This window comes from Clarias gariepinus, chromosome 1, assembly GCF_024256425.1.
Source record: "Clarias gariepinus isolate MV-2021 ecotype Netherlands chromosome 1, CGAR_prim_01v2, whole genome shotgun sequence".
NCBI classification, from domain to species: Eukaryota; Metazoa; Chordata; class Actinopteri; order Siluriformes; family Clariidae; genus Clarias; species Clarias gariepinus.
Window position 1 is genome coordinate 36,167,555 of NC_071100.1, and position 12,012 is coordinate 36,179,566.

At 38.3% G+C, this 12,012-nt stretch overlaps 1 protein-coding gene across 5 annotated transcripts in view; it reads left to right on the plus strand.

The window, feature by feature from the left end:
• The window catches only part of camk2d1 (calcium/calmodulin-dependent protein kinase (CaM kinase) II delta 1), an 85,147-nt gene that overhangs the window by 39,649 nt on the left and 33,486 nt on the right, over positions 1-12,012 (plus strand). For all 5 annotated transcript variants that reach the window (XM_053504295.1, XM_053504313.1, XM_053504322.1 and 2 more), the window contains exons 3-4: positions 7,524-7,583; positions 10,448-10,502. In XM_053504295.1, coding sequence (XP_053360270.1) covers positions 7,524-7,583; positions 10,448-10,502 — 115 coding nt within the window. The remainder of the gene's footprint in view (positions 1-7,523; positions 7,584-10,447; positions 10,503-12,012) is intronic.

Consider the following 12,012-nt stretch of genomic DNA (forward strand, 5'->3'; position numbering starts at 1 on the left):
CACTTCTGCTTGTGTGTGTGTTCCTTCTTTTCTTCCCCAGATTATTTTTCTGCCTGGCTAATCTGTTTAGCGTGTCCGTGTGGGTGTGTGTGTGTGGGTGTGGGTGTGTGTTTGGGATTTATATAGATAGTTGTTTTGAAGTGTGTGACCTCTTTGTCCATTGATGCCATGATTATCACAGCCCCATTTATTTTATGCCAGCTTTCATGTGAGCATTTGTGTTCTGTGTCATGTTTTTGTAAAGAACACACATCTGAGAGAAGATGCTGGAGTGTATTTCCTCTTGTCACACTATCCATTACCTGAACGCAGTTCTGAAACACGCACTGCTTCACTGATGCCATACAGTTCCAATTTCTTTTTTTTTTTTACTCAAACCAACAAAAAAGGCTTCTTTTGCATACCCACACATTTTATTGCAATATTTGAAAAAATGATTTTTGTTTTCTTTTTTACCTTTTTAGAGAAATATGAACATAAAAATGCTGTGTTAGAGGGTGACATTTAAAGCGCCACGCCATTAAGATGAATCACACGTTGTGTGTATGTGTGTCTTAGAATTATTACACCAATTTGTGAGATGACTCAGAAGCTCTCCCTGGGAATGCTTCTGGGAGCAAACATATCAGACCAGCGTGTACCTGACTCTGTCTCAGTAGCCCCATTTACACAGATGGCGGCGGAAATATTGCACTGTTGTCATGCTGTGGCGTTCTGTGTAAAAGGAACGACGGCGGTGGGATTGTTGCTGCGCCTTTAATCCAGGAGCAGAGGTAGTGACATGGATGAGACTGACATATTGAGTCTGACATATTGTGATATGTGATGCAAGCGACACTTTATTTGGAGGTTTAAACAACGACTAGCATCTAACCCAGTGATGATCTTACTGTATATCGAGCAGATTAGATGTACCCACTTTGCTTAATTACTGCTAAAGCTGTAGAGCATGTAGTAAAAAATAATTGAAAGATCAGTTGAGATTGAGAATGGTCAGCAGGACCAGGCTTTTATTTTTGGATTGCAATAAAATATTTAGGTGTTATATGACAGCACTGAACACATTCTAGCAGTAAGATGTAAAAAGAGCCTTTTCGACCCCAAATCCTGCAGTACTGTATGATTCGTTATAAGAATGTGGCTTCATCTATGTCTGTGATTGGTCAGACCGCAACAGCATGAAGGCAGGACTTAAAGGCAGCTTAGTTAAGCACAGAGTCGATGGCAATTGGGGAGATGGCGAGCTTAATGTATATGTGCATGGATAGCACCTTAACACTCAGTACAGTGATTCCTAACTGCAGTCAAGGCGACTGTTCCTTGAAAATCAACGGATAACTTGTTGCCAACTTGCAGAAGAGGTGCATCTTTCTGTGGGAACTGTACAAAGTCATTCACCAACACCACTTGCACATTACAGGAACACGCTGGGAGGTATTTAATGTTAAACTGGACTCATAACACAGATACATATATACTGTATCAGAACCTGCTTTAATTCTACTCTCATAATTTTAACGAAAGATGGTTGGCATACAGTTTGTGACATACCTGTCGTTGTGAAAGGTGGTCTCCAACCAAAAAACCTGAGCTGATACAAAAACTTCAAATCCACTAGAGCCAAAGTGCACCCATATCAACCCCTGAGGAAAAAGCATGTACTCAAATGAAATCTCAAAACTATAATAACAAATAATTCGTTTTTTTTTTTTGCTGATTCTCACAAGAACATGCATGTTTTTCAAGTCTTGAGCTGAACCTCGCTACTGCATTTTAAATTACATTATGTAGATCAAATTAAAGAAATTAGACTTTTATTTACTGTGAATTTATGACGGGCTGCAAAATGCCTTAAGATACACTTTTTAATGCTTTAAAAAGTGAAAAAGCAGCATCCTTATTTTCCCTCTCGTCTGTTCCAACCACTCAGCTTTCAGCATCACCAGTATACTAACCACCAGCCTGATCATCTGTCATCACCTGCACCTGTTTCTCACTGGTTCATGCCATAAATTAGATGTTTATGTCTGAATAATTCATAGATCATTGTGTGGCTTAACACACGAAAAACATCCTACTGTAACTGGTCAGGTATAAGGACTGGACTGAAAATGGGAGTCAAAGTTCTTTAGGAATCCTGGAGAATTATTCTTCAACATATTATACATAAAAAAAAAAAAAATACAAGAAAAAAAATATTTAGAACTGTTTCAAGGTGTCAAATGTGCTACGTTAATAAGGACCATTTAGATAGGTACCAATTATAGCAAGTAATTAAAACTGAGTTTGAAGTCTGGTTTGTCTGTGCAAGAGCGGAACACGTCTCACTTTTGACTGCTTGTCTCTTAACAAATGGTTGAACCGCATGAATAGTCATACAGCTGTTTCTGTGTATCTACTGTACACACACATACACACACACACACACACACACACACACACACACACACACATACAGCACATACACACACACACACACACACACACAATGCCTGAATGAGTTTGCAGAATGAAGAGTGGCACATTGCCATGGAAACATTAGTCTATTTATAGTTCCTGCCAGAGTACAGTAATGATTGACATCATTACCATATTCATGAACACACGCCACCTTTTTAGTTCTTTGGATCATTGGTGTCTGCAGTTAATTCAGTTCTTCCTGTAGTTAAGACGGCCTACATGAGGACTTTAGTTCCCCTTCATCTTCTTTTCTTCCCTCCAGGCCAAGGGAGACAATCTTCATGGGAATCGGCACATTTATAGACCTTAAACTAGATAATCTTTAATATGATTTTTAATGAGCAAGACTGAGATTTTTCTTTCTTTTTTTCTTTCCTTCAGTTTTTTTCCCCCTCTGCTTGAGTTTGAGATAATAATTAGGTTTAGGGCATAGAAAAATAGTGTGTGAGGGAATATGTGTTTTAGTCATGTTGTGTAATAGAATTATATTTAGACAGCCTTTTATCTTAATTAGTATTTTAATGATGGTAACAATTTTATTTATCTATTTTTTTTATTTGGGAAAATCTTACATTTTTGTGAAAATTCTTTATTTTTTACGATTGAATAATTTGTCCATACTAAAATGATTGAAATTCATTTATACTTTTTGATTGTCAATGGAACATACAGAAAGGCAGTTATAAAACAGCTTGGAGGAGATTTCATTAAAACCGTATTGTTTTATAGAGACGACCAACAATGAGCATGATTTATTTTTTTTTATTTTTTTTTATTAAGTAGTTGTATCCAGCATTTGGGAATTAACCCAACTTTAAAGAAAATGATTGTTTTAATGGTGGTGAGAAACAAAAAGTGCAATTTCAGTAACTCTGCTATTTGTTGTCACCATGAAGATCTTAGTTTTATAAGCACAAAACAAACGATCCTGACTGGAATTCCAAAAATGTCTGTTGATAAACTACAATCATTCCTGGCCAAAAAACATGTACAGCTCTGTGTCAGGAAGCTGTGTTTTAGTCCTAGCTCATGGTTCCTCCAGCAGAATGAGTTAGACACAATTCTATAAAGCAACCCAGAATAAGCAAAAAAAACATGAATTGTCCTGAAGTCTGCTCTGAGTTCTGACCTGAGTCCATCAGAACATCGGTGGAAAGAGCTGGAATTTATAGAAAATTGGAGTTTGCTCAAGAAGAGTGGGCTAAATCTTACTTAGAGCCGTAGAAAGCACTTGAGTGCAGTTATTGCCTCCGAAGTCTGTGATTATAGTAGGGTTATATAGCAAAGCCAGTATTTTTCTCCACACCAGATTCATTTGTTTAGTTATGTCAGACACCCAAGGCAGTAGTTCTCAGAGAGATGGAGAAATGCCACTGCCTGGCTAAAGAGTAGTTTGTTGTGCAAAGGGTCACGAGACCCTCGGTTTAGTTTGTCTTTTGGGTTTTGATTTATTGTGCATTTGGTGCAATCTCCCCCCATGGCCCATGCACCCAGCCATCCACATTATGTAAATGATTCATCAGATCAGGCCACTTTCTTTCCATTGTGCTGTGGTCCAGTTCTGATGATCGTGTGCCTGATGTATGAGCTTTTGGTAGTGCACATGGGTCAGCATGGGCAGCTAAGCAGCCTCATATGCAATAAACTGCAGTGCTCTGTGTGTTCTGACTCCTTTCTATCAGAACCAGCTTTGATCTTTTCCAGGAATTTGGGCTACAGCAACTCTTCTTTAGCCTTCCCATTGCCCTGTCTCTGGTTTTGTGGGTTTCCCTTCCTTGGACCTCTTTTTATGATGTCCTCCAGACTGGGAACATCCCAAAAGAGCAGCTTTTGTAGTTGCTCTAACCCAGTCGTCTAGGCATCACAATTTGGCCCTTATCAAAGTCACTTAAATCCCTACGCTTGCCCGAATTTTTTTCCGCTTCCAACACATCGACTTGTTTACTTGCTGCCTAATATATTTCATCCACTTCCTGGTGGGAATCTAACAAGCTCATCAAATGTTATTCACTTCACCTGTCAGGGGTCATAATGTTACAGATGACTGCTACTGTCAGGAAGTAGTTACCTACTGCACATACACCAATTACAAAAACTGGGGGATGATGGATTATTAATGAGTTTGCAGTAATGCTTAGTAAAAATATTAAAGTATGATGAGTCCTGATAGACTCTATACTAGAGCGATGGGGTAAGAATGAACATCATGCATAGTGCCCACTGTACAAGCCTCTGGAGTCGGTATTATGATCAGGGGTTGCTTCAGTTTAAAAGGGCTAATCCCAGCAACAAAGGACTCAAAGAATGAAATGTGATTCTGGCAGCGTAAGGATTTATTTTCATACATGAATTGAATCCTGACCTTAATTCCATTAGAGGCTTCTGGGATGTGCTGGTGAAGACTTTAAGGAGTGGTTTGAATCCCCAGTCACCAATGCCTTAAAGATCTCAGCATAAAACGAACACAACTTTGGGTGGAAATAAATGTTATGGCTATTGAATAAGTTGTTGAAACAATGCCCTTTGGAGTTAATAAAATATACTGTAGACGTCTACACTGCAGGCCAAAAAAAAAAGGTCACATATGAATATTATGCTTTTTGCTTTGATCTTGGTTTGGTTCCAAATAAGACATTTATACAAGTTTATAAGCGTATATCAATATGTCACCTTTTAGTAACACGGATGAAGACCTACATACTGCTGTATATTTTGTGAAGTGAAACATTTATCACTATAATATTCAATTTTTATTTTAGACGCGAAATTCTGATGGATAACTCTTCCTACCAGAGTAGCGTCATGGGCGGTTGTGTGCTGTTTGTGTGGGTGTCACTCTTCAGTTTAGAATAGAATCTTTACTTTGTTTCTATTGTAGGTGTACAGGCACGGTGTTGCTCATTGACGAGGCTTGCATGACATGATTGAAAATAGTCGCTCCATTTCCTGCATTCTCTCTCTCTCTCTTTCTCTGTCATTGGGGATATTTGTGAACTGGGTCATTTTTTTTTTAATAAGTGGAAGATCTAGATTTCAATGATACTCATGAAGTCAGTAACAACTATTGAGAAGAATAACATGGCAACACTTCAATCAAGAGATAATTAGTAGATAAAAGTTGCTCTCTAAGGCGTCAAAAGGATGCGCTCAAAGCAGAACACCCTGCATGAAGATGTGCTGTATATAATACTGACATTACAAATGAGATGTGAGCAATGCAGACACAGTTGATTATTTTCCTTCTACACTTTTTATTACTCTAGCTCTTAACTTGGCACCAAGCCTTATAGTATACAGTCAGGTTGAGGGATCTGAACATCGTGTGTAATCTGGTTTTGTCATAGATTATCCATCATCCCACGTGTGGACCAATCAGATGACTGGGGTCAGGTGTGCTAAAGTGGTTCAAAGAGGATTAGGACTGTTAAAGGGGATGTGATTGGGTTGTTGTAAATCACCTTCAAGTCCATTGGTCAGGATTAATGTTGAGGATGGAAAAGGAAGAGTAATGACCCATGGAGGAATTCTGATTGGCTAAGGAAGTGTGATGATAAAAAAACAAACAAAAAAAAGGTTTTGTTTGTTTTTTGCACAATATTATAATCTGGATACTGGGACTGCAGAGTTAATTATTGCCATCTGTAGCTTCTCTCTCACTTTCTCTCTCTCCTTCGCTCTCTCTCTCTCTCTCTCTCTCTTTCTCCAACGTCCTCTTCACAAAATGCACATCTATACAACGAGGGCCGATTTCTCAGGTCTTTTCTCTGCTTTCAAAAGGGACAAATGTATTTGAGGAAAACTAGATCAAACTAATCGCATTGATACTAAACAACGGAATCAAGGGAATGTTCTGCATATTAAGGACATCCCCGAACACAAACGTACAGTTTCTGGAATGTTCTTTGGAAAGACAAATACCAAATAGAACGATTTCTATTTGTCCTTTTTTTTTTTTGGTTTGTTTAGATGAAACTTGCCAAAAAAGGATCACAGGGCATATGCTTGCATCGTAGGGGGTTGTTACATGATTCAGACCTTGTGGGACGCAGCACAAAAATCAAACGAGTGGGCGTTTTTGTTTTTCTTTTTCACTTTTCTCTATGTGTTTGACACAGGAAACACACAAGATGAACTGTCATACAGACTAAAATTAAACAATTGGTTTGTTTAGATTTCGAATGATAGAGGTAAATTTGTAATAACCAAAACAAAACTAACTTCCCGAGTGGGAATTAAAAAACCATTCCTGCCCACACCTCTGGAGTGACATAGCTGAAGTTGAGGATGAATCACTTTTTGAGTTTATGCCCAAATGCACATCCAAGTATTTGTAGCAATAACAGATACGAGTAGTGATACTTGCTACACCCCTTGTTACACCCATTATATTTCCAATAACATGTGTCCTGTCTGCATTCTGCATACTCTCTGTAACCGTGTCGCTATAGCGCCCCCCGAGTCCATTTTTGGATACTTTCTTTTTAAAGCTGGAAGCAACTTTCTTCAGCACTCTTCAGTATATGTCTCGACTCGACTCAAGCAGCTGAAATAGTTATTAAACATTACTGAGGTGGAACTAGTAAAGGATCCAAGTGGTGTAGCAGTGAGTTCATTTGGAAGGCATTCGACCCGAGTGAGCAGTCAAGTGGGAAACTGTTCTTGCTCTTTTAGCAAAATCCAATTGAAGTGCTGAAGTTAGTCTGTCTATCCTTATAGTCTCAGTGCCTCTTTGCTCTGGGTTGAGGGTTTTTTTTCCTCCTCTTTCTTTGGGAATACATAGTCCTTGGCCTGTGACTGTGTATTTTGTGATAGATACAGTATCATGGTGGTTTGTCTATAGTAACTAAATGGGATTATAAAGTGGGTAAAGTTTATACATCTGAAATGAGTAACCAGATTGGCATCTGTCAAACATTGTCTAAATGTTTTAGACTTTTTTATCAGGTTTGCATTTACGGTCAAGAATTTTGTAAGAGTCTAAATGGTACAGTATTAGTGTCACATTAAAGTGATTTAACGATTATAAATTATTTTAATGAGCTCTCTTTTTGTTTTTTTTCTAGATCACCAGAAGTTGGAACGTGAAGCTCGCATTTGCCGTCTTCTTAAACACCCCAACATCGGTGAGTGTTGTCTCATACACACAATAAATTTGAATGCAAAACTTTAACCCATACAGTAAGAGCCTGGACTGTTTTCTCCTTTATGGAGAATTATGGGGGATACAACCCTTCATTTCAGTAATAAATAACAAGCTTTTTTAAAATTAGCCAGTTCTGTCACATTTGCTATCGAGGCACTGAACCATTCTGGAAATGATGTCATGGGTACACAAATTCCCAGATTGTCACATGACGGCACCAGGATGTTTTTTAGTTGTCACTTAAGGACCTCATGGGGTAAAATCAAGCATAAAGCCGACTAAGGACCTTTTCCAGAACATACAATATAGAGTTACTTGTGTACGTTAGCCAACCATGTATCATGAGAGAATGTCATAACGCATATTACTAACCTGGGAAAAGATCATAATTTGATGTACAGTATGGTTTCTACTGAATGCTTATCTCTAAAAATGTATTATATCATAAGTTGAGCCATCATATGTTGGGCACCAGTCGTATCCATTTTATCTCTTTTTTTTATTTTTTTTTATTGCTTGTTGTTGGCTACAAGCATAAAAATATCAATGCATATACTGTAATCATAAAAAACTGCCTCAACAAATTTTTACATCTTTGTTAACAGCATAAAAAAAAATTCTTTAAATAAATATGTGTAAATAATCGTCCAAGGAAAGAAAATAAGTGAACCAGTGATTAGGTGATGGGCATCCAAGGCTCACTGTTACACATGGGGAGCGAAGGCTGGCCTGTGTAATCCGATCCAATAGACGATCTACTGTAGATCAGATTGTTTAAGAGGTTGATGCTGTTTCAGATAGAATGTGTCAGAACGCACAAAGCATTACCATTTTGTGGCGAAATTGGGGACCTACTCAATATAAGGTGGGTTTTCATAATGTAATGGCTGATTCATGTACATACACACACATTCATTTTTCCATTTTTCACTACACACCAAACACAGTCATGTATGAACATTAGTTCCTCCTCTTTTAATTCTATGTTGTTGTTTTTTTGGGGGGTTTAAAAGCATAATACAAATCATCTGATTCGAGTGAGACTAGTAGAACTAAAACTACTTTTACACATGACTGTATACTGCGATGCAATGACTAAACTGCATAATGTTTGACATCCTTACATTAGTATCTTTTCTGTGAAATGAATCTCATTAGTTCCACATAAGATTTGCAGTCAAGACCCAAAAGATTTTCTATTCCAGCTTCTATTAAAATCCATATTATTTTACAACATTACAGCAGCGTCTCTTCTCGCATCATAAGCAAGTCTTACAGATTATAGTGGTTGTTCACTTTTTTTTCTCCCCTTAACATTTGCTGGGAAAGCCTGTCTCTCACAGTTGCTATGGAAACAAGAAAGAGACATGGTGAATCACTGCTGGGAGGAAATGCCTAAGAAATTGAGACTAAGGGGATTCCTCTGCCTCTCTCGGTTTCTCTGGCTTGCTTTGTACATTTGTATCAAGTCAAAACCACATACAGAATTGTTTTTGAAAGCAATGAAGTGTTTAAAGCTTAAGATTGATTGTTGTCTTATTGACATGGGGTGCATGAAATTATATTTTTTAAAAATGCCTCTTATTTTTATTTTGCATACAATGGGTTAGAAATGGATTTGGACACTATTTATGCCCCCCCCCCCACTCTCCCCGCCACCACACAAGCACACACACGCATTTCTGTATCATATACTTAATTTATAATGGATAAGGTTACATATAATATTACATGATGATTTTTTTATTTCAGATATATTGAAAACAACAAAACGAATGAAATCCCTCATTTTAGTATTCAGGCCCATGGCTAAGGCACTTTAGTTAAGCTTAGCTTAGGTCGTCTTTGTTTTGATTGCTTTCTCTAGAACTGAACAGAATTCCTGTGGCGATTTCCATTGATCGGACATGACTTAGAAAGCAACATGTCTGTCTGTATCACAATTCACTTAATTGCCACAATTCACTGTGTACATCAGGCAAAAACAACTACAGTACAAACTACAAAAAAAAAAACCTACGGAGTCTGAGGAACTCGGTTAACCACCAGAACACTATCAAGAGTGGGTCAACTGGCCGAAGTCAGTACCCAAGCAAAATAGGCTTCATGGAGGTGAACAAGGAGCCAACATCTACGTTACCAGAGCTTTAAACATTCAATGCTGAGAACTTGGTGAAAGGACATCCATCTCAGAAATGCTTTATTAATCCACTAGGGCTCGACAGAATCTATTTCAGAGTGAACGGCATATAAGGGATTCTGTCAGCATGGTGGTGGCAGCATCCTTCTATGCTGCCACCACCTTCTGAAAATGTATCTGCTGAATGCAATAGAAACCTGCCGTAATCTGGTCATTGCAGATTATTGAGTGTAGACAGATGGCCAAATAAACTAAATGCAATCTATTTAAAATGAAGTCTATAACATGATACATTGCACAGAAACAAAGAGGTGTAAATATTTTTTAACCCACTGTAAAATCTATATACATGCTATTTTTATGGTTTTCATAAAAGACAAATGAAGCTTGGACATCAAACTTTTATAGCAGTCATATATTTGAGTTGTAGAAGGTGTGTCAGAACATAATAAAGATGAATGTTTTTATTTAGCCTTGAAGGGGTTCATGGATGGAAGGGTCTGAGTATACTGTAGTGTGGGAATTGAGATTGGTCTAATGGACAACAGCGTCTCTCATAGACATCTGTCTATAGCACACTTTTTAAAACACGCATTCATGCGTGCATGCACTGAGACTAAATTAATTGGAAAGTGCGTGCATCTTGTGTGTATCCTGCGTTAAATCTAATCAGTCATCTCTTTTGATTTATCTGCTTCTTACAGTGAGACTCCATGACAGCATATCTGAAGAGGGATTCCACTACCTTGTCTTTGATTTGTAAGTAATTGTGTGTGTGTGTGTGTGTGTGTGTGTGAGAGAGCGAACTTATCCCCATGGCCATTAGGGGGGAACATACACCACACTGGTCAGCATTTCAGGGTCGTCTCCTCCTCTTACCAAATTTAACCAGAATTAGAGGTCTGGCAGGCTGCTAATGAGGACTGTCGGCAGTCTGGATCAACCCACACTAATTGGCGGTGTGCGTGTGTGTTTTTCCTTCTGGGATATAATGATGGATAACTAAATAGCCAATCAAATTGCTTTTTGGACGTTCACCTGAAGTGGTCGGTACCAGTGCAACACTTTCCGATTTCTTTCATTAATTAACAAAACAGCAGATTTATGGAAGTTGCAAATAAAAAAAATAAAAAAAATTAAAAGTATGTTTGTTTTAAAGGGGTCATACGGTCCTACATGCACTTTTTCAAGCTGTTTGGACTGAACTGTGTGTTAGGAAAATGCGTACACAACCACTCTACAATGATAAAGAGCCGCCCAGTGATTTTCTCATCATTTATTAAAATAACATGCCCCTTCTGAAATCAGCCCAATCTCAAATGCCTGTCGGTGTGGTGTCCAACTATAGTTAATTGACACTGGGGTTTTAGCAAAGACCCGCCCCGAGTAAGACGAAAGCTGTCGGCCATTGTTTCAACGCTGGAGCAAAATGGCGCCTAAGTGAGTGTTGTGTTGGTTGTAATAGCGAACACAGCAGTCGTCATTCACTACCGACATCTGAGCCGCTGAGAACGGAATGGATGAATTTTGTTTTTGAAGCTAACGTCCCCGCCGATTTACCTAAATGCGTTCATGTTTGTGCTAATAAATTTTTCACCAGACTGCTTTATAAACGCGGGTCAATATAAAGCAGGTTTCGCTAGGAAGCTGCTCCTAAAAAATGGATCTGTACTAACGCTTCGTGTTCCTGCTTCATCTTCACCAGGCTCAGTGAGTGTAATTCCTTTTTCTATGACTCTTTGCAGATCGTCTTTTCTAATAATCACGATGAATGCGGAGTGTAAGTTAACTTATACTCTCATAGAACATGGTTATGGCTTTTTCTCTGTGTACATCCGTCTTTATATAATCCCTAATTGCTCGTTTATAATAAACAATGCTTTAAGGTGATTGTCCAGTTGCAAACTGTGTACGTTGTCGGAAAACTATATTATGCTGATCTTTGTACTGCTAGATGGTTTATAACGGTGTCTGTCAATGATTAGGAAGTCATGTAAACACATCAGTAAACACATCGCGTCCGTATCTCTCTCAGTACGCTACTTACCCTGTGTTAGCTTCTCCGCTTTTTTTGTTGTTGTTGCTCGCGTCAGCGTAACAGCCTGTTAATTCATGCCCATGCAGTGATGAGAAAGACAAACGAGTGTCCATTCTTTTAATTTCTGCGTTGTTAGGCGATATTACAAACTTCTGGGTGAGTTTCGTACTTGAATCAAACCAAAAACTACTTAAGAAAACAGGCTCAGGCTCTATATTCCAGCTTATCTCA